At 40.7% G+C, this 22,705-nt stretch overlaps 2 protein-coding genes and 4 non-coding genes across 8 annotated transcripts in view; 5 read left to right on the top strand and 1 right to left on the bottom strand.

The window, feature by feature from the left end:
• SLC18B1 (solute carrier family 18 member B1) overlaps positions 1 to 11,664 on the bottom strand; it is a 41,359-nt gene extending 29,695 nt beyond the window's left edge. The window contains exons 1-3 of one of the 3 annotated variants that reach the window (XM_044248621.1): positions 11,405 to 11,664; positions 11,226 to 11,290; positions 10,847 to 10,940 (exon numbers count right to left, since the gene is read on the bottom strand). In XM_044248621.1, the coding sequence (XP_044104556.1) occupies positions 10,847 to 10,862 (16 nt within the window). In that variant the 5' untranslated portion in view covers positions 10,863 to 10,940; positions 11,226 to 11,290; positions 11,405 to 11,664. Of the gene's footprint in view, positions 1 to 10,846; positions 10,941 to 11,225 lie in introns of all 3 variants that reach the window. The other 2 variants (XM_044248629.1, XM_044248637.1) reach the window with 2 other exon arrangements.
• A 217-nt stretch (positions 11,665 to 11,881) lies between these two features.
• LOC122906533 (40S ribosomal protein S12) lies at positions 11,882 to 14,602 on the top strand. The gene is made up of 6 exons (XM_044248602.1): positions 11,882 to 11,975; positions 12,104 to 12,154; positions 12,313 to 12,429; positions 13,472 to 13,574; positions 13,998 to 14,099; positions 14,513 to 14,602. The coding sequence occupies exons 2-6, from the start codon at positions 12,141 to 12,143 to the stop codon at positions 14,573 to 14,575; spliced, it is 399 nt and encodes a 132-aa protein (XP_044104537.1). The 5' UTR covers positions 11,882 to 11,975; positions 12,104 to 12,140; the 3' UTR covers positions 14,576 to 14,602.
• LOC122898290 lies at positions 12,662 to 12,734 on the top strand. Its single transcript, XR_006382960.1, has one exon. It is a non-coding gene; the product is annotated as a small nucleolar RNA SNORD101 (small nucleolar RNA).
• Positions 13,838 to 13,914, top strand: LOC122898321. Its single transcript, XR_006382988.1, has one exon. It is a non-coding gene; the product is annotated as a small nucleolar RNA SNORD100 (small nucleolar RNA).
• On the top strand, positions 14,264 to 14,393 carry LOC122898315. Its single transcript, XR_006382982.1, has one exon. It is a non-coding gene; the product is annotated as a small nucleolar RNA SNORA33 (small nucleolar RNA).
• A 4,290-nt stretch (positions 14,603 to 18,892) lies between the features above and the next one.
• LOC122898239 lies at positions 18,893 to 19,000 on the top strand. Its single transcript, XR_006382926.1, has one exon. It is a non-coding gene; the product is annotated as a U6 spliceosomal RNA (small nuclear RNA).
• The last annotated feature ends 3,705 nt before the right edge of the window (positions 19,001 to 22,705 follow it).

The raw sequence follows: 22,705 nt of genomic DNA, 5'->3' as shown, positions 1-22,705 counted from the left end.
TTCTTTTTGTTGTCTGATTGCTGAAGCCAGGACTTCCAGTACTGTGTTAAATAATAATGGTGAGAAAGAACTTTCCTGTCTTGTCCTTGATTGTTGAGGAAAAGCTCTGTTTTTCCCTGTTGAGGATGGTATTAGCTGTGGGTCTTTCATATATGCCCCTTTATAAAGTTGAGTTATGTTCCCTCTGTCCCTACTTTGTTGAGTGTTTATCAAGAATGGATTCTATATTTCATCAAATGCTTTTCTGCATCTATTGAGAGGATCATATGTTCTTATCCTTTCTTTTACTTATATGGTATATCATGTTGAGTCATTTGTAAATATTGAACCACCGCTGTAGCCCAGGAATAAATCCCACTTAATCATGGTGAATAATTCTTTAAATGTACTGTTGGATTTGATTTGTTTCCATTTCTTTTTTGGGGGATTAACTCTTCTTTAAATGCCTGGTAGAATTTCTCTGGGAAGCTATCTGGCCCTGGACTTTTGTTTGTTGGGAGATATTTGATTACTGATCCAATTTCTTTGCTGGTTATAGATCTGTTCAAATTTTCTATTTCTTTCTCTTTCAGTTTAGATAGTTTGTATGTTTCTAGGAATTTGTTCATTTCTTCCAGATTGCCCAGTTTATTGGCATATAATTTTTCATAATATACTCTTATTATAATTGTTCATATTTCTGTGGTCTTAGTTGTGATCTCTCCTCTTCCATTCATGAATTTATTTATCTGGGTCCTTTTTCTTTTCTTTTGGATAAATCTGGTTGGAGGTTATCAATTTTATTAATTCTTTCTGAGAAGCAGCTTTTAGTTTTATTGTTCTATTCTACTGTTTTTTGCTTGTTTGTTTATCATTTAGTTTTCCTCTATTACTTCCCTTCCTCTGCTGGCTATAGGCTTTATTTGCTGTTCTTTTACTAGCTCCTTTAGGTGTAAGTTTAGGTTGTATATTTGAGACTTCTTGCTTTTTGAGGTAGGTATACTTCCTTTATTGCTTATACTTCCCTCTTAGGACTGCCTTTGCTGCATTGCAGAGGCTTTCTATCGTTATGTTTTTATTTTCATTTGCTTCCATGTATTTCTTTATTTCTTTAATTTCCTGGTTAACCCGTTCATTCTTTAGTAGAATGTTCTTTAACCTCCATGTATTTGTGGGTTCCCCAATTTTTTCTTTTGGTTGACTTCAAGTTTCATAGTGTGTGGTGTGAAAATATGCTTGGTATGATCTCAGTCTTTTTGTAGTTGTTGAGGCCTGATTTGTGAGCCAGTATGCGATCTATTCTGGAGAATGTTCTATGTGCCCTCAGAAAGAAGTGTATTCTGTTGCTTTAGGATAAAATATTCTAAATGTGGCGGCACCTGGGTGGCTCAGTCCTTAAATGTCTGCCTTTGGCTGGGGTCATGATCCCAGGATCCTGGGATTGAGCCCCACTCTGGGCTCCCTGCTCAGTGAGAAGTCTGCTTCTCCCTCTCCCACTCCCCCTGCTTGTGTTCTCTCTTTTGCTGCATCTCTCTGTCAAATAAATAAATAAAGTCTTTAAAAAAAATGTTCTAAATCGTCTGTTAAGTCCATCTGGTCCAGTGTGTCATTCGAAACCATTGTTTCCTTGTTAGTGTTTTGCTTACATGATCTGTCCATTGCTGTAATTGGGGTATTAAAATCCCCTACTATTATTATATTATTACTAATGAGTTTCCTTATATTTGTTACTAATTTATATATTTGAGTGCTCTTAAGTTGGGGGCATAAATATTTACAATTGTTAGATCTTCTTGTTGGATAGAACACTTTATTAGAATACAGTGCCCTTCTTTATTTCTCATTACAGTCTTCGGTTTAGAATCTAGTTTGTCTGATATAAGTATGCCTCGTCCTGCTCTGTTTTCACATCCCCTCACTTTCAATCTGCAGGTGACTTTAGATCTAAAATGAGTCTCTCATAGGCAGCATCTAAATGGGTCTTGATTTTGTGTGTATGTGCTTTTTAATCCATTCTAATACCCTATGTCTTTTGGCTGGAGCATTTAGTCCATTTACATTTTCAGTGATATTTGATAGATATGAATTTAGTACCATTTTATTACCCATAAATTCATTGCTCTGGAGATTCTCTCTGTTCCTTTCTAGTCCTTGTTGCTTTTGGTCTCTCTTTCCCACTCATGGTCCCCTTTAATATATCTTACTAGACTGGTTTAGTCGTCACGAGCTCCTTTAGTTTTTGTGTGTCTGGGAAATTCTTCATCTCTCCATTTAGGGATGAAGCATGGTGTGGACCCGTGCTGATGCTCTGGTCTTGCCCCATTGTGGTTTTTCTCAGAATAGCAGTCCCAGGACGGCACAAGGGCTTGCAGTTCATGGGAAAGCACAGCAAAAAGCTAGCTTCCAGGTTAACTGCCCTCAAGTACCTCTTCTTGTATGCTAATGAATGGGGCAGTTCAGTGGAGTCCTCCCACTCTTTTGTTCCCTGGGAGGCAGCATCACCTCTCCCAAATGGACTTCAAGAAGGAAAACTGTCTCCCCAGCATGACCCAGGGTTATCCTCAGAGGATGCTTCCACTCCCCAGCCTCTGTCCTCCATCTCCTTTACAGGAGCACCACTGGGCCCACCAGGCTTTACCCTGGTGATGATGCAAACTTCTAAAACTTCAGATGTTCAGCTCCGCTTCTTGTAAAAACTTGCTATAATCAGCCCCTCTCATTTTCCCAGTCAATGGTTTTGGGGAAGTGCTTTTCTTATGCAATCCTGCACAAGCTGTACCTGTTCACTCCTGCTCTCTCTCCCTCTCTCTCCTCTCTGTGATCAGGGCTCCCTCCTCTCTATAGTACCCACCATTCTTTTCTCCCCCAAATCCCATCACTGCACTTTCTATCTTCCATGATGTGGCCTCTTTTCTCCCTCTAGTTTTGCAGGTAGTTCTCTCAGTCCTCAGATTGATTTCCTGGGTGTTCGGAATGATTTGATAATTATTTCGTTGTGTTCAAGGGAAGAGGCAAGCATAAGGTCCTTCTACTCCTCCATCATCTTAACTCCTCCTTCTGTATTTGTATTTATACTTCTTGGACTTCAACGAGCTTCTTGAATCTGTAAATGTATGTGTTTCATGAAATTTTGGAGGCTTTTGGACATGATTTTTTTCAAATTTTTTTTATTATCTCATTCTTTGTCTCCTTCTGGCACTCCAATTGCATAGATGTTAGAAATATGCATTTAATTATATGTATGTTAGATTTTTAAAATTTTATCCCACAGATAATTGCAGCTGTATTCACTTTTTTCAATTCAATAGTTTTTCTCTGTTCTTTACATTGGATAATTTCAGACTGATCTAGCTTAAAATTCACTGGTCCTTTTGTCATCTTCAGTCTACTGCTAGGCCTTCCAATAAATTTCTCACATTTTATTTTTAAATTTTCAGATTTCTACTTATAGTTTATGCTTTTCCTATTTGCTCATTCAAAATGAGAATTATTTTTTCTTACATTCTTGCACACATTTTCATAGCTGCTTTAAGAGTCTGCTAATTTAAACATTTTGATTATTTTAGATTCAGTTTCCACATTACCTTGTCTCTTGTGTAAGAGTCATGTTTCCCTGTTTCTTAGTATATGTATAGTTTTATATCCTTAGTATATGTATAGTTTTATATAGTATAGTTTTATATCCTATCAAGGACATCATGAGTAATCACTGCACGGATTCTGTTGTTTTCTTTCAAATAATATTGATTTTTAAAAATATGTCATCAAGAGTTAAGCTGCCTCGACTTAGAGTTCATATTTTTCCCCCGTAGGAAATTGCTGGGCATTTGTTGAAACTTGGCTATATTCCTAAGAATCTGCCCCATGTATGTGTAGTTTAAAAGCCAGCCATTTAGACAGAGTTAATACATAGAATAGTGGTCTTCCTTTTTCAGAGTCTCTCCTTTTCGGGTATTTCCCCCGAACCTCCATTTCCAGTAGCTGTGGTTGCTCTAAACTCTGCCCTCTGGTCCTCCAAGAAGTAAAGCAAAATTTTAACAATTAGTTGCCCCATGTGGCCCTGACTGCGGTCTGCCCTTATACTAGAAGCCATAAAAATGGGAGGTTAGCCACTGCCATTCTTTTTTCAAGGGTTGACCACCATCCTCACCCTGCTGCCCCAGTTCTGTCTATTTTTGGTTACTGTTCAGAGTCTTTAGGTAGTTGTTTGAAATTTTTTAGGCTTACATTTGTTATCTGCAAGATGATTTGTCTTGCAGAAGATCCTAGTAGTTGTGCTGTATTTTATTATGTGCAGGATCGGGTGAACAATCTCCATATAGTCAGTTAGTTTGAGAAGAACTGCCTTCCTTATGAGACTTCATGAGCTCCTGTAACCAAGATCCGTAGAACATCCTGTTTCTACCATTGCTCAAACCTGATTACTAGCAAACCCTTGAATCCTCTGAGCCATATAATAGCTTATTAGGAGAATAATTTTAGTTATTAACTTATTTATTTATCACCCTGGGATCTTGACCTGGGCTGAAGGCAGCAGCTTAAAGACTGAGCCACTCAAGTGACCCGATTCATTTTTTTTTTAAGATTTTATTTATTTATTTTACAGAGAGAGATCACAAGTAGGCAGAGAGGCAGGCAGAGAGAGAGAGGTAAGCAGGCTCCCCTCTGAGCAGGGAGCCCGATGCGGGGCTAGATCCCAGGACTCTGAGATCATGACCTGAGCCAAAGGCAGAGGCTTAACCCACTGAGCCACCCGGGCACCCTTCATTTTTTTTTTTTAAATGTTGGTCATAGATCAATCAGTTGTATGCAAAGAACCATAATTGATACAGTATTATCCAAATTTTCTACAATAAACATGCTTTCTTATCCTAATACAAGAAAGCAACAACTGGGGGCGCCTGGGCGGCTCAGTGGGTTAAAGCCTCTGCCTTCAGCTCAGGTCATGATCCCGGGGTCCTGGGATGGAGCCCTGCATCGGGCTCTCTGCTCAGCAGGGAACCTGCTTCCCTTTTTCTCTCTCTGCCTGCCTCTCTGCCTACTTGTGTCTCTGCCTGTCAAATAAATAAATAAAATCTTAAAAAAAAAAAAAAAAGAAAGAAAGAAAGCAACAACTGTCATTTACAAATTAAGAGATCATCTATAACGTGGATACACAGTAGGAAAGTTGGCATCAGCTATAATTCAGTGTCATGTGCTAAAGTCATATGATATAAAAAAATGAATACAGTAGATTGCATAAGTGTTCAGCATTTACTAGAAGTTAAAATTATTGTTGCAAAATGATAGCATAGCATGTCCAAACCAAGAGTCTTTAAGAGCATCTTATTCAATTCCCCACTACATTTTGCAGACGAGGCACTTGAGGATCATTAGACTAGAAGTATTTTGACAAAGGCTACAGAGTCAGAAAATGAGAGAGAGGAGGAGTCCACATAAAGAATTCTTAGATCATCAGTCTACCCTTTAACTTCTTTGTTTGGGGTTAGAACTGGTTAGGTGACTAGGACGTTTTTCTCTCTTTAATGTACCTCTAGTTCTAAAGACAAGAATGGTCCTGGTTTTATTCCAATTGTTCTCTAATAAAAACTGCAATTATCAAACACTTTTTAGAGTGTCAGGACCCATTATTCAAAAGAAGTTTAACACAGTGGGGCGCCTGTGTGGCTCAGTGCGTTAAAGCTTCTGCCTTCCGCTGGGGTCATGATCCGAGGGTCCTGGGATTGAGCCCCGCATCGGGCTCTCTGCTAGGCAGGGAGCCCGCTTCCTCCTCTCTCTCTCTGCCTACTTGTGATCTCTGTCAAATAAATAAATAAAATCTTAAAAAAAAAAAAAAGAGAAAGAAATGTAACAGAGATAACAACAGATCTAGTCTAGAGAAAGCAGCACTGGGATCTTGAGCCCTACACACTCAGGTCCTCCTTGTATCCAAAGTGAATACATTTAATGTGAATTTAGGGTTTATTCTATTGGTCACTACTCTTTTTCATTTACAAATTACCCATGTTGCTGGCTTATAGTTTATTCATAAATCTTTATTACTTCTGATTATCTTCCTCAGTATGTTTAGTCCCCACCAATTCTGAATCTGTGCTATAGTAAGCAGCTACAGCACGCAAAGAGCTCTGGGGAGCATCTGGTAGCAGTAACAACAAGGACTGAGAAAACTTATGGGAGGTTTGGGACGCCTGGGTGGCTCAGGCGGTTAAGCAGCTGCCTTCGGCTTAGGTCATGATCCCAGGGTCCTCAGATTGAGTCCTGCATCAGGCTCCTTGCTCAGAGGGGAGCCTGCTTCTCCCTCTGCCTGCTGTTCCCCCTGCTTGTGCTCTCTGTCAAATAAATAAATAAAATCTTTATTTAAAAAATAGACTTACGGAGGGGCGCCTGGGTGGCTCAGTGGGTTAAGCCGCTGCCTTCGGCTCAGGTCATGATCTCAGGGTCCTGGGATCGAGTCCCGCATTGGGCTCTCTGCTCAGCAGGGAGCCTGCTTCCTCCTCTCTCTCTGCCTGCCTCTCTGCCTACTTGTAATCTCTCTGTCAAATAAATAAATAAAATCTTTAAAAAAAAAAATAGACTTACGGATAGAGGAGAATGACACAAAACTATTAGCTATAAACTATTAACTATTAAACTATTTACATAGGCTTCATACTCAGCTTTTTGATCATCTAGCCCCATTCTCTCCTACAACCATTTCCCCCTTAATAAACTAGGTTTTCCAATTAAAGTCCTCACATATTTACTTTACAAGCTAAGACCAGGTGTCTTTATTAATTTATTCCATTCTTAGTCATCTCATTTCTTATTTTCTTTATTCTCTTCCCTTTTACCAACTTTTCTTTCTTCTTTGATTCTTCCCTTGATATAATAGGATTCTATCTTCTTTGGCCTAAACCTCTCTTCAGCTACAACTAAATTTTCTGCAGTATCTTTAAAACCACATGCTACATAAGCCAAGACTAGACCTATATTACCCTGAGCTACAGCAGGATAATATTTCCTGAGTTTTCTCCTATTTCTTAGCTCCCATTTCCATGGATTGAGTTTATTTTCTATCCTCAAAGGTAGGGACATTTAAAACTTTTTAAAATTAAACGTGGTTTTCTTTTCTTTTTTTAAAAAATTATTTTATTTATTTATTTGACAGAGATCACAAGTAGGCAGAGAGGCAGGCAGAGAGAGGGGGGGAAACGGGTTCTCTGCTGAGCAGAGAGACCCATTCAGGGCTCAATCCCATAACCCTGAGATCATGACCTGAGCCGAAGGCAGGGGTTTAACCCACTGAGCCACCCAAGTGCACCATAAACATGGTTTTCTTTTAAACGTGGTTTTCTGGGATGCCCCAAACCTCCCACTAATTCACAAGAGATGTTGATTTATCTCGCTCTAGTTCTGTAGTTTTCAACATGGCTTTCTTTTAAGTATGTCAGCTATTCAGTTGCCTCTTTATTTTTTTTTTTAAAAGATTTTATTTATTAATTTGACACAGAGAGAGATCACAAGTAGGCGGGGGGGGGGGGGGAGTGAGAAGCAGGCTCCCTGCTAAGCAGAGAGCCAGATGCAGGGCTCTATTCCAGGACCCTGAGCTGAAGGCAGAGGCTTAACCCACTGAGCCATGCAGGCACCCCCCCACCCCAGTTGCCTCTTTAAACTTATTTAATATGATGTGTTCACGCAGTACATATCAGTCTAGTTATTCCAATATGCAGGTCACTGTACTTAGTGCTGGGCGGTTTAAGGCAAGAGAAAGTAATACTTAAGAACCTTTCCAAATATTTGCTTGCTTGCTTGCTTCCTTTTTTTTTTTTTATTTTTTTAAAGATTTTATTTATTTATTTGTCAGAGAGAAAGCGAGAGTGCACTAGCAGGAGGAGCGGCAGGCAGAGGGAGAGGGAGAAGCAGTCTCCCTGCTGATCAAGGAGCAGCCCTGGGGCTTGATCCCAGGGTCCTGGGATTATTACCTGAGCCAAAGGGTGCTAAATCCACTGAGCCACCCAGATACCCCTCCATATATTGTCATATCAAATTCTCTATAAGATAAATAACTACATCCACAGGTAGAGTGGTAAACACTTTAAATAACCATCCCATTTAATCCTTACAAAATTTTATAGTTTTATCAATTCTGCTGGCTCAGAAAAATAAGTAATTTGCTCAAGGCCACAAAGTGAGCTGAAATTTGAACTCGCTGGTCCCCATCACTCAAAGAAATAAAGTCTTTAATGGACATTGGCCCAGCTTCTCTTCCCAGCTCTGGTCTTTCAAGTAAGCTTATTGTAATTTAACTCAAAGATCTTTTTTTATCATTTATTCTGTCCTACATCTCTTCTTCTGACATCTGTTTTAGGCTAAATTGTGTTCCCCTGAAATACATATGTTCAAGTCCTAACCGTAGCACCACATATCAAGACCCTATTTGGAGGGTTGTTTTAAATGTAATTAGTTAAGATGAGGTCATACTAGAGTAGGGTGGGCCCTTAATACCAGGTAACTAGTATCCTTGGGGTGCCTGGGTCATTTACTCTGTTAAGCATCTGCCCTCTGCTGTGGTCATGATCTGAGATCCCGTCAGTGGCCTCCCTGCTCAGCCAAGAGTCTGCTTCTCCCTCTTCCTCTGCTCTCTCACCCTGCTTGTGCTCTTTCACACTTTCAGATAAATAAACAAAATCTTAAAAAAAAAAGGATAACTAGTATCCCTATAAAAAAAGAAAAAATTGGACAGGGAGAACACCATGTGAAGGTGGAATTATGCTGCCACAGCCAAGGAACACCAAGATTTCTGGGAAAGCTCCAGAATTTAGGAGCAAAGAATGAGCAGATTCACCCTCACAGCCTTAAAAGGAACCAACCCTGCAGACTCCAGGATTTCAGACTACTTGCCTTCAGCACTGTGAGTCAATAACTTTGTTGTTTAAGTCACCCAGGTTTTGATACTTTGTTATGGAAGCTGTAGCAAACTAATAAGGTATCTACTTAGATAAGGAATGCAAATTTCTACTGTTCTCTTTTTCTGCCTAAAACTGTAATATTTTCTTTCTCCATCTACCCAGCTTTTTAGCACAATGAAGTAGAATCAGTTGCACTGTTCCCAACATCAGATGTGAAGAGTTATTGAATTCTATGATCATCCACATTTGGGCAATCATTCAAATGGATGAGGGGTTGGAAGCATAAGCTTTGAAGTCCACTGGGCTCAAATACTGCAAATACTGGGCTCAAATATTGCAGTTTTAGGCTCTGCATTTACTAGGTGTGTGATCTTGAGCAACTCTCTAAACTTATTTCTTTACTTTGTTAAATGAGGCTAATACCACCACTACCATGTAAGGTCTCAAGGACAATCAAGGAAGAAAACATAATAATTTAGCACATTACTTGGTACATAGGAAGTGCTAAACAAAATTACTTACTTTTATTTATTGTTCCTAAAACAAACTTTAGAATTTACCTTTCGTGGGTATTTTAGATGCACATTTGTGTATTTTCTATAAGTATTATAATCTACTGGTATAAGAATGACTCTGGCATTTAGTCTCTAAGTAATATTATCTTCAACCTTTGGCAGTATCTAAAATTGAGAGGAAGTAACCTTAAGCAAGTGAACTAAGTACATTTATATTAAGAATCCTTGAATCGCCACTGTGTCCCTTAAGTTCATTCCTAGGATTAGAAACAGCTATGTATTAGAACTTCAAAAAATATATATAGGTTTCAAAGGTTCTAAGGAAAGAGGTTTACAACTAGTAGAAAAGGTATTTATAAGGTGAAATATTAAGGCATAGGCCCATGATATTTGAATCTACATAATAGACTACCAGCTGCTAGAAGAGAGAAATCAACAAAAGCAAAAAGGTACTTAATTTTTTTCACTCTGTATAAATACATTGTTTGGAAATTATTATTTTCCCCTATGACATTTCTTGAGTTTTTACCAAATTCTCTGCCTTCTCTCTAATATTTGTTTTGGAGGGTGGAGGGAGAAATCTAATATGAAATCTAATGCTTAGCACATTAACTTTTATCAACTTTTATCAAGGTAACTAGAAATTGCTGAAACCTCCACATTCTCTTTCGAAAATACAAGTGTGCTATGATAACTTCCAAAAAAGCCAAGGAGGCATCTGGGTCTTTGCCCTTACTCTCTGCTCCTCTTAGAACACCCTCTCCTTTTCTCTCATGCTCCCGATTTAGAACCCTTTCATTTGTTGTTGTTGTTGTTTTCCCATTTCAAATGTTGCCACAGAGTCAAATCCATCTTTATCTTTCCACATCATCTCCACTCTCTAACCCCCATGCACTTTGTACCTTCTCCGTGGCGTTTAAGTATTTTAATATTGGGTTTAAATCTTAATCCTACCACAACCGTGAGAGCGGTAGTAATAAATTTCATTTTTATAAGGTCTGGAACTTTTTTTTTTAAAGCAAATGTTCAGGGGCACCTGGGTGGCTCAGTGGGTTAGGCCGCTGCCTTCGGCTCAGGTCATGATCTCAGGGTCCTGGGATCGAGTCCCGCATCAGGCTCTCTGCTCAGCAGGGAGCCTGCTTCCTCCTCTCTCTCTCTCTCTGCCTGCCTCTCTGCCTATTTGTGATCTCTCTCTGTCAAATAAATAAATAAAAAATATTTAAAAAAAAAAAATAAAGCAAATGTTCAATAGGTAATTAAATCAACAAATAAGTGAGCAGCCTTTTAGGATGAGTCATGAATAGAATGAAAAAGCTTCACATTTTAAAAATGAAAATCTGTAAGCATTCAAAATGGTAAAAACGAACTATATACATTTATTAAAATTCCAATATATCTCTCTTGTTCTGGTTAATTCCGTCCCGCACTCATGTTACTCATTTTTGTTTTCTTCACAGCACTCACTGTATCCACGGTCCATGTCACTGTATCCCCGGTACCGGCACTTATCAAACGCCTAATTGCTGACTGGCCTGGAGACTTGACAGGAGAGGAAGTTCTAAAAAAAAAAAAAAAAAAGAAGAAGAAGAAGAAGAAAGAAAAAGAGACCGTACTGAGAATGAGAATGCGCGGCCGTATTTCATATATTTGCGTTTTGAAACGGGGGTAGGAGAATGGTCAATAAATGCAAAATTCAAAATGCTGCTTCTAGTCATAGAGTTCTAGGGTCCCCAGATTCCATTTCTAACTCCGCCAGTCCTGCATGGCAAAATTAATGCCAGATTTCTCAAAGACCACGTTCTCATCACTATTACTCCGCACCCAGTTCCGGTGTCTGGCATACCGTAGGCGTTTCCAAGGCACCTACTGAATCCCGATTTGCGCGGGAATACGAATTTAGGGGACAATCTAGAGTTAGAAAAAGAAAAAAAAAATTCATTAGAACCAACTACATTTAGAAACCGTAACCAACCACCTCAGGTGGCACTCTACTAACATATCGCCGGTCAAGTGGAATTTTACCATGTGCTTAGTGTTGAAAACGTGCTGGCTTTCGTTTCACAACAAATGTGGATCACCCACAAAACACATTCGCAGACATTTAGAACGGCTGAGAAGAATCGGGAGAGCGTGCCACGCAGGAAGACCCAGTTGGTGGGGGTCGACAAGAAACTACAATGTACTGTGACAAAGGTTCAAACGGACTCAGCGAGGAAGGCAAGGGTCCACGGACCTAACGAGACAGCACAGAGGCGCGCTTGGCCCCTATTGCGCTCCGTAGAACGAGCTCTCTGGGCCTGCGTAGACCACGCCTTCGGCGGGGAAGGACGCTGTGAGGCTGTCCGCGTTGGTGCCTGTTGCGCGTGTCAGTGACCGGCCGCGCAGAGCCAGAAGACTAGGAATACCCTCGTCTCTGAACCACCTCAATCCGGAAACAGAAACTCTCGAGGCCCGGCACCACCAGAGCCACCTCTCTCATGAAAGGGAATGCACATGCGCATAGGGGTCCTGGGAAGCCCTTAAATACCGTCATGCGGCCGCATACGACCTCTTTCCCTGCCGCCGCCGAGTCGCGCGGAGGCGGAGGCGAGGGGTGAGTTGAACGAGGTTGGGGTGGTGGCTGTGGTGCATTTATTGCTTTTGGCTCGGTATTGGGGTTTAGCCGAGCTATTTATATTTAGTTACCTGTTTTTTTCTTTTGTTTTTGTTTTTGTATTGTAGTGCAGTCAAGATTCGGCTACACTCGTAATCCACCGCCATGGCCGAGGAAGGGTGAGCCCAGCCTCGGGGTTTGGTGCCGGCAGGGAATGGGCAGTGAGCGGGGGGATGTGGGGTCAGGGTAGGCCGCGGCGCCTTAAGGGCATGTGATTCAGGGTTTTAGGCGTTCGGGGATTTTACTAATGGTTTTGAGTTTATTTGTTGCATTTCAGCATTGCTGCTGGAGGTGTAATGGACGTTAATACTGCTTTACAAGAGGTGCTGAAGACCGCCCTCATCCACGATGGCCTAGCACGTGGAATTCGCGAAGCTGCCAAAGCCTTAGACAAGTACGTGTATCATCAGTCTCAGTACGGTGGGTTGTTGGAACCGGAACAAAACTGCAGCCGAGGGAAGAAAGCGTGAAGTTCATGGTGTTAGCGCAAGAGTTCTGAATGGCATCCGTCCTACAGGAAACCTAGGAAAAGGTATCAGAACTCAGATCTCTATAGCCTGCCAAGTTTGTGAGTTTCTGTTTGGAATGAGAAGGAGTAATTTTTATAACTAGAGGAAGACTACAGTGTTTGAATGATGACTTAAATTGTCGGATACCCCTTCACTCTTTTTATGAGTGAAACCTAACAGTCTGACAAACCTGTAGGTTGTGGAGTTAATTTCGCTAAGAAATCCTCATTTGGCAGTTAGCGAAAATGGAACTACCAAGTTAAATTAGGGAATTTCAGGCTAATGTTGCAGAAGCACCTGGACTTAAAATTTGAGAAAGTAGTAGCTGTAGAAAAAAAAAATAACGGAGATTTTGTAACTCCGTTTAGTTCTTGGGCTGGTTATAGTGGCAAAGCAGCTGCAGGTATTAACTATTTGAGCTGAATTTTAATTCGCTTTTAAGAATTTCTTAGGCAGTAAACAAGTTCATTCAGCTCACTTCGGTGTAGGTTGGTCACTTGAGTTCACGGGAAATAGCACTTGCTGGAAGCCCTTCTGGTCCTGGTGTGAGCCCTCTGCACTACTTGTACAATGGCAGTGATGCCTGTACTAATTTTCTGGGCCGGTAACCGGTAACAATTCTAATAGCAGTGGTTTGTGTTTCACTACAGTGGTTTGTAAACGTGTCAGTGGCTTGCAAGAAAGGAGGATAGTGTTTTGGCCACAAATTGGTGAACTAATTTCTTCATAAAACTAGTATTTGGGGGAGTTACTGGAGGCTTGATTTTTATCAGTGACTGGATCTGTGCTATTTAACAGGTTTTTTAAACTGCGGTAGTTGTACAGTGGGTGTTGGTTGTGTTTGGCCAGTGTAATGATTGCAGAGGTAACTCTAGTAAAGTTGTGTTTCAGACCCGAGTTTTAGCTTATACCAGGTTTGCCTTTCAGGCGCCAAGCCCATCTTTGTGTGCTTGCATCCAACTGTGATGAACCTATGTATGTCAAGTTGGTGGAGGCCCTTTGTGCTGAACACCAAATCAACCTAATCAAGGTAAGTTACCTTTTTATCTGAATTCGCAGATGCTTTAGCTTAATGAAAATTGAGCCAGTTAGGGTTATAGCTGTATTAAATGCTGTTTTATCCAGTTAGTAAAATTTGTAAAGAAAGTGTTCTTGCTTTCTGGTGGTGTGAAAAACATCCCATAGGCTTGATATCTTGGACTGTGTAAAGCTAGTTACAGAGGTGTTCTGTAATTGACTGGTAATTTTGGTGTTGGTATAGAAGTGAGGTAGAGTGCTTTTAGGTGATCTGATGCTGTACATGATGACAACTGGCTCCCTCTACTGAATTGCCATGAGGAAACTGCCATGTCACCCTATCTGACTACAGCTACCTTTTGGGCTGATTTATTGTCAGTAGCATTATTGTCTGCTAATACGGTGATTTTTTTTTTTCCTTAATTTATCTTCACAGGTTGATGACAACAAGAAACTAGGGGAGTGGGTAGGCCTCTGTAAAATTGACAGAGAGGGAAAACCCCGTAAAGTGGTTGGTTGCAGTTGTGTGGTGGTTAAGGTAAGTCAGTATTTATCTCTGGGGTGAAGGTTGTGCTGGGAAGCTGCATAATTCAGTGTAGAATTTTAATTGTGAGGAATGTCAAAATGAAAGAAAGGTGTGATTTTTGAAGACTTAAAAGATGTCCTTTTCTGCCTTTGAGAAAAGGAAAATGGGCTGTAATTAAGCCAGCCAATTAATCTGCTTACCTGAATGTGTTTCTGCAGAAATTTAGAAAATGCTGGCAATAGTAATGCCATGTTACGAGCCTTAAAGACATTGAAGTCCTTAAGGTCCCTGAAAATGGCTATAAGAAATTGTAATGATGGAAACTTTCAGAAATAATTTTGTAAAGCTTCGCCAAAACCAGTAGTAACAACTTGGTAAGAGTTTTCTAAATGTTAGTTAAAATTTTTTTCTTTTAATTCTTTTAGGACTATGGCAAAGAGTCTCAGGCGAAGGATGTCATCGAGGAATACTTCAAATGCAAGAAATGAACAAATAAACTTAGCTCTTGTTCCACACCTGGTTTGTTTTTTTATTGCGGGGGATGGACACTAGAATAAGGTCTCTTAGCAAGAGAAAAGATAATCATTGTAGAATTAGCAAAATAACTAGAAACATGCTGTTTGTTTCTTCCTGGTTTCTAAATGAAAGCCTACTCTAACCAGTCAGTAATTAAACTCTTAACAACTGAGAACAGGATGACCTAAGTAACAAAAGCCTTAAAGTGAAGGTGACATCCAGGGGTTAAGTGTACTGTTTGTAACAACATCAAGACCGCCTAGGACCTAGAGAAATGGGCCGAGGCTAGTCAAGTGTGGGTGTTACTTTGCAGTCTGGCAACTTGACAGCAGATTGAAGAAGTCAAACAAGTTGATAGAAAGTACGAGGTAGGCAGGATTGGATTTAGGCTGTGGGATGCAAAGTACAGGATGTCCAGAAAGTGCTTAATGGACCTGTCTTTTGGAAGAGACAGGGTGTTCATGGTGTGGGTTATAACCCTTGGTACTGTCTTAGGTGCAGAAGCAGGATATGCTTCTCTATGCTGAAGTCTCAATCTCCACAGAGTCCATGATGACCCATGTATTTCAGGCCTGGACCAAGTTGGTACAAACATGAAATTAGTGAGCCAGGTAGGATTAATGGAAATGTTAATAATCGAAGTCCTTGATAAATTGCTGCTAAAGGTTACTTAGAATTTCTCTAGTTTTTTGGTACTGCTGTATAGTTATGCGGGTACATGAAGCAAAATGGAGCCAGATCGGTTTTGAATGCTTACATGTACGATGGTGAGTATTTTTCTGCATGTTGGGAGTTTATAGGTTTAAGCCTTCAATAAAATTCACCTCTAGGTAATGTAGCAACCTCTAGGATCACTAAAGGCTGCTTGTTCTTTCCATGGTATCTGTTGTGGTGGAGTGAATGGCTTCAAGAGTCCTAGAGCTACTGTAGTCTTAAAGCCTTAATGATAGTTTCCTTAGATAATGGTACCTTGGGGTCCATCTGTCACCATTAAATGTCAACCCAAGCTATCTGCTATTTCTAAGGAAGGGGTCTTCTCTTTGTTTTGAATTCTGGTGCATATGAATATCTGTGAGGCAAATAGTTGAGTCATTCACTCTTAACCTGGCACTGTTTGAGCTATTGGAGTAGCAAAACCCTTCCAACTTTTTCTTCGGTTTTGATGGTGTTTGGGAATTCTGTAGCTCATGCTAGGGAGGATAGTGGAGTATAGCACTTGGCATTTCCATTTTGGGAAAACTGGCTGAACTGTATCTTCACTTACCTAAGTCAGCATTAGGTGTTTTTGGTATTTGCATATCCACTGATCCCTCAGGTCAGATCTCTAAGGAATACTGTGCCCTTTACTAGATTTCTACTACTTGTGGCTGTTCGTAATACTCAAGATGGTGATTTCCATCTTCTCAACTGCTTTCTCTAAAATGTCAGTCTGGTCCCTGAGACTTTATGGTCAAACTCAATAGCTTCACAGCTTTTTCATCTTCACCTCTTGGATTTTCTAGAGTTTTGTCCATACTTCAGCGCTTTGCCACGCTTCACTTCTGCCCCTTAGTCCCTTAACGCTAGCACCAGAGTTCTGTGGCCCTAGTAAATTTACTTCCATGGGACTGTTCTGTAACTTCTCCAGATTTCTTTTTTTTTCTGAATCGAAGTTCCTGTTTTAGTTTTGGTCAGCTCTAGGCAAAGGGTGTGCAGTAGGGAGCACTCCATGAACACCCACTTGTACCTCAACTTTGGTATTCCTCAAGTTTTGTAGATCTCTCAGTGAGCATGAAGATTCGTAAAATGTTTTCAGTTAGAGGATAGTAGTTACTGAATATCTAGTGTATCAGGCTTTGCACCAAGTGTTTACATCTACTCAGTTTTCAAGGTAGAGGCATCAGGAGTCCTCTGCTCCCGCCCCCACCTTGTTTAAGCCATCACAGACTTCACGGACTGGAGTAGCTGCTCAATGAGCTAATGCTGTGAGTCCGTACTCCCTTGAATTTAACATCCATGCTGCTCTCAGAGTTGTTACACTGAGCTCTTTCTGCTTGAAATGTAGGTTTCTCCACTGGGCTGTCTACTCATCCTTCAAAACCCAGTTCAAATGTAACATCAGTCTTATGGTTTTGGATTTGGCTGTATAGCTTATATGGAATTCACAAGAGAGCTCATCCATGCTAAAGGGTCCAGGCCAAAGCAAGTGTCATCTGAGCCAAGCACTTCATACTGTTTTCTTGTTCCTGTGGTCAGTGAGACTCAGGTGTTCCTGTTCATTTCAGCTGTAAGAAACCTCCACTCCAAGGAATCCGTTTTCCTTGTCAACTCCCGTTTGCTTTTTAAAATTTTTTGCTTGGTCCTGATACTAAAATTTCTGATAGATGTGGTTTTGGTAAGCCACTTTAAATGCTTTTTTAAAAAACCCCAGGACATCCATAGTGGATTTACAACAGGGTTGTATTAAGTTGGTGTCTTAAAAACAGGTATTTGTTCATTTTCAACTGGATTATAGAAGCAACAGAATCGGCAGTTTGAGATTGTTCAAATAAGCTTTTAATGTCTCCATGTACTCCTGAGGCCCACAGAGAAGGAAGGTGAGGATGGATAGTCAAAAGCGACAGAAATAAGATCACAGTTTTCATCACTCCAGGTGGGTGATGGGACAGGCTGAGAGGGTAAGACTGTCTCCCAGTCCTCAAGCTCCATGCACAAGCCAGAGTATTGAGGCAGTAAATTTCGGCAAGATCAGTGGAGGCATCATGGCCTGGCTAAGGAGGTGTTGAAGATGGAGGCCACCAGGCTCTCAGAGAACCTACTGGGTGAAGTGTGAGTGATTGCTGGGGGCAAAGGGGTCCTGGAAGTCAAAGTTGAAAATTAATCTTTCAGAGAGTGGTCAGGCATTTGGGACTTAGGCTACATATTAATGCATCAAGAGTGTTCAGAAGGATTCAGACTGATGCTCACTCCCCAGAGGAGAAAAGTTTTGGTGTCCTTAAAAAAAAAAAAAAAAGACATGGCTTCAAATAGCACAAGCACACCTAAATTCAAACTCTTATTACCAGTAAGGTATTTCAGTCAACAAACCCTGTTCTACCTAGCCACAGTCTACTGATTGAAGTTGCATTACAATCTGGGTTTTGCTTGGAAAGTCTTAGAAATGAGGAAGGGGATCCTGAGGATTCTTTACACAAAAGGGGCAATTTTCTCAGCTTTTTCCTGGTTTGCATGAAGCATCCCTTAAGAGAATTTTGCTTTTGTTTGACTCCATAGTCCCCATCAGCACTGCATTCCTAAATTGATTTCCACAACAAATTGGCTTTAGACAGGGCAAGTGCCAGAGAGGAGAGAGAGAAGTACTTTTACAGGTAGAAACTCCATTTCTTTCAAGTTTCTGAACTAAACTGGGTTGTGAAGTAAGCCTCCACCTGTGGAGGCACTGGTGATGATCCTGTGGCCCTGCCAAGATGTACTGTTAACTTTCCCGTTTTTGATGATAAAGGAGAAAGGTTACAGCATCAATTAAGAATGCCCTTGGTGAAGAGTACACATTTATGGATCAATTACAAAGGAAAGCATGATTATAGCTATTAACATATTTATCACAGGGCTATTAGAACATACTTTTTGGGGGGTTAAAGTAGGAGAATAAAATGTACGATTACAGAATAGGATATTATGGTGCCTAAAAAACAGTATGAAGGACATCTGTTTATACACTTTTTTTTAAAGATTTTATTTGACAGAGCGAGCTCACAAGTAGGCAGAGGCAGACAGAGAAGAGGAAGCAGGCTCACTGCGGAGCAGACAGCCCAATGTGGGGCTCGATCCCAGGACCCTAAAATCCTGACCTGAGCCAAAGGCCGAGGCCTAACCCACTGGAGCCACCCAGGTGCCCCTGTTCATATACTTTTAAAGCAATATTCAAAATGTACAATAGGACCACATTTTGAAAAAAAACACGAATATAAGGACATACATCAAGGTTTTAGTGGTTTCTGAAAAGGTGGGTATTTTGGTTTACATGTTGCTTATTTTTTCTTCAATATGTATTGTTTTTGTAGTAAAAAAATTTTTTTAAAGAAACGAGAATGGTATAGGGCTCTCTCAGGGTTAATATGAAGTGCCAGGAATACAAAAAATTTAAAAAATGTGAGCAAGTGCATTTATTTACCCATCTAGTAGAATAGCAGTTGGGTAGAAGGCTGGTTTACAAAGGCTGAAGTCAGGCTTACCCAGCAGAGGGCAGTAAGAAGCTGGAACCTGGTGGGGAACCTACCCAAAAACAAGCCAGAAAAGCCCTAACTACAGTTCTGCCTCCCACAGCACGTACACTAAAATTGGAACAATGCAGAGAAGATTAGATTATGCCTCTGCACAAGGAGGACATGCAGATTCGTGAAGCAGCACTAACTATAGCAGGTCCCCTCGCAGGGAAAGCTTCTCCTCCCATGCTGAAGTAAGATTGTTGGGCTTTATTTAGTTTACTACTTCTAGTTACATTTTCTTTTTGCCCTAATGCCAAATCCAGGATCCAAAGCCGGTGAGGTCGTTTCATTATGTGCTGGGAGGCTGTCAGTAGAGGCGACTGTGGTTATTTTAAATACAACTAAGAAATTGAAACTCTGCAACACATTCCTAGAGAAAAAGGTTTAGGTCCGTTTTGTATGCTTCTGTAGGACTCCTTTTCTTCCACTACACTGAGATTTCTGTAGATTTCTATCTGAAGGCCAGAAGGTTTCAGAGCAGGCCAATTTTGGAATGGGCACAATCCGGAGTGTGTTAAGGTAACAGATGTATTTTGGAGATTACAATCCACACTGTTCTCTCCGTGGAAGCATTGACTTTGTTCCATGCAATGTTTGAATAGCGCGCTTGGTGTGGTAGGCACTCAGATATCTTCTGTTGGATAAATAGATTTGACCTGCCTATCTAGTAAGTTAGTTAATTTGTGGGTTTTCTTCTCAGGCTTAAACTCCCCAGCCTCTTTTGACACTTGAATTTCTCATGTTCCTTTTTTTTCTGGCAACAACAGTGAATCTCTCAAGCTGGGCCTCTTTTAGCCTAGCACAGTGCCAAGCTGTCTCAACCTCCCTTCACTCCAGCTCCACTCCAGGGAGCAGGGGGGAGAAATGTATCCTACCGCAGTATGGGGTACAGAGTCTGGGGTACAGAGGCTCTAAGAGTCTGAAAAATCATTTTAAAAGCCACTTTGAGACCTGGGAACAGTAAAAAGCATGTGAATTCAGTGAAACTATTTTTACATTGCAATAATTTCTTTTTGAAGCCTATTTATTAAGACACATGCCAACAGCACAGTATTGTACAAGTGATGTGAATTAAACCTTACACAAATGTAGTATTTGTCTTTTTATTTTTCCTTCTCTCGACTCAACTGCCCCCAACTAGAATTTACAAATGGATATAAAAATCCTGTTTGTACCTGGTTGGCTTGTTAGCAAAATACTGAGTGAAAGGTCTGTGATATTTCACAGTGCTGCCACCAGATTCAAAGGAACAAAATGCACATAAATAAATAAATATGAGATTCAGAAGGGGAAAATAAAATATTAACATACAAAAGGCTACAAATTAAAGGCCCTGTGTTTGCTTTTGGATTTGAGGCTTGGATATACTTGGTGAGTTCCAGGGGTCAGCAGATGTTTTGCTAAGTGGATGCATGTTGTGTCTTGCTGGGGGGTACTTATCTACACTTGGTTTATAAAGTGAGGCAGTTATGCTGTTATTTCAGGAGGGACTACATGTATAATTTTTAAGAAGCAGTTAGAACCTTTTCTTCCCCCACCCCCACAAGCTGCATTTTAGAAGGCAGCTGAGCTCACTATACCCTCAGGCCATGCCACAAGCTGCATTTTGATATCATCCAGTTCAAAAATTTTATATTCTAAATTTCAGTCATGTAAAGAATCTCTAAACTTTACTATGAAACATGGAAATGGTGACATGCATAATAATGAGCCATGCTGAAATGCAGAAGCAGAATTAGGAGTTCTATAACGGAGAGGAATCAATGTATAGTAAATTATTCAGATTTTTAAGTAACTGTAATCAAGGCATAAAGATCATCCTTGTTATGACCTTGATCGTGGTCTACTGTTGTCACATGAAGCTGGTTCATTCAGAGCATTCCAGAGAGTGTGGCTGCCATGTGCAGTGCCCGGTAATAGAATGCAAGACAGATGTAGGTGTGGCTAATGTTCAGTGACAGCCTGAAACTATCATGTGGCTGGCAGTAAAAATTAAACAGGTAAGAAATGAGTTGGTCTTCTAGTAAAACTGCTGAGTGCATTTCTCCTGTCACAACTTGAGAACAATGGGCAACGGTTCCTTTAATGAAGCAGAAGCCTGCCTGAACGATGTGTCCCAGGACTTTCTAGTCATGGCAATTTGGAAGAAAGTGTTCAGTTCATTTGTGGCAGATGAAGGTGATGTTTTAAAAGCAAGCTGTATTTCTGGGGGAATGTGGGTTAGAGAAGAAGAGGAAGAATGGGAGGAAAAGATAGAGAAAATGAGAGAGGGAGTTGTAGAGGCCAATGGCAGACTGTCCCAACAGGGGACACTTTGGTATGAAGATCATTTTGAGTTAAAGGCAATCAGAACCTAGTAGATTCAGGGAAAGCTCTTTACTTCCTGCACAACTGTCTAAAAGGAATTTATCATTTATTGAAAAAGATTTTATTTGTTTTGTGGGGGAAGGGGGCAGAAAGAGAGAGCATGAGCAGGGCACTGCAGAGGGGAAAGGAGAGGGAGAAAGAATCTGAAGCCAACTCTGCTTTGAGAGCGAGCCCCTTGCGGGGATTGATCCCAGGATCGAGCCCCTTGCGGGGATTGATCCCAGGATCAATCCCCGCAAGGGACTCGCTCTTAGGACTGTAAAATCATGACTTGAGCCAACACCAAGAGTCTGACTGGCAACTGACTGAGCCACCCAGGTGCCCCTAAAAAGAAACTAGACTCCAGAAAAAGAGTTGTCACCACAGAAAACTACATTATGATGGGAATTAGGTATAGTAGACAGGGAGGAGCCTAGCAAGGCCTGTTTGATCAGGGTCCTTGGTGTCCAGTTGTTTCTGAGTGGCCCAACAAACATTCCTTTACCAAACATTCACTCTTTTTCATCTTCCTGTGAATTGCATTCCTTCTCTTTGACTCCCTACCCCTTTCTCCTTAGTTCAGAATGACATACATACCTCATTTTGCCTGTATCCAGAATTTCTTTCTGTTTTTGTGTGGATTCCCTGTACATATGAAATGAAATTTTATTTTCTCTTGTTAATCTGATTTTAATTTGATTCTGAGTTCAGCTAAAAGGACCTTGAAGGGCAGAGGAAATTCTTCCTCCTAGACAGAGGGAACAAGGAGTAGGGAGACAGATACAGAGAGAGTGAGAGAGAATGAAAGAAGAAGGGGAGGGCAGGAAAAAGGGAGAAAGAAAGGCAAAGAGGGAGGGAGGGGAAGGGAGACAAGTATATGTTTATGTATAATTCACATATAAATTAGTGGAAAGAATTTATTTATTCCACATTATTTTCTTCGTTAAAAAAGTGAATGAGGGGCACCTGGGTAGCTCAGTGGGTTAAAGCCTCTGCCTTCAGCTCAGGTCATGATCCCAGAGTCCTGGGATCGAGCCCAGCATGGAGCTCTCTGCTCAGCAGGGAGCCTGCTTCCTCTCTCTCTCTCTGCCTGTCTCTCTACCCGCTTGTGATCTCTCCCTGTCAAAAAAAAAAAAAAAAAAAAAAAAGTGAATGTCAAGATTTGCCTTTGATTTTGGAAGGTCAGCAATCACTTAATGTTATAAATTATTAGTTGAAACTGCTTATAAATGAGTTGCAGATCAGCTGACCAGTTCCATTTCTCTTGTATCCGCTAGAACTCCAGTAGTTTTTTCCCCTGGTGGTCATAGTCTCAACTGCAATGGCGTTTTATTGAAATGAAAGTGCTCATAATCATTGCCAATCCCCAAACTTGTGCTTGGATGCTAAAAATTTTTCTTTGAGCAGCAAAATAAAAAATTATATCCTACCTATATAGGATAGCTCTATCGTCCTTGTGCATTGAAATTTAGAGGTTAACAGCCAGTTTGGATGAAAGATGCAAACTCT

Source organism: Neovison vison, chromosome 1 (assembly GCF_020171115.1).
Source record: "Neovison vison isolate M4711 chromosome 1, ASM_NN_V1, whole genome shotgun sequence".
Lineage (NCBI taxonomy): Eukaryota > Metazoa > Chordata > Mammalia > Carnivora > Mustelidae > Neogale > Neogale vison.
Note: the sequence above shows the minus strand (reverse complement) of the source record. Positions and strands in the feature narration are given on the sequence as shown.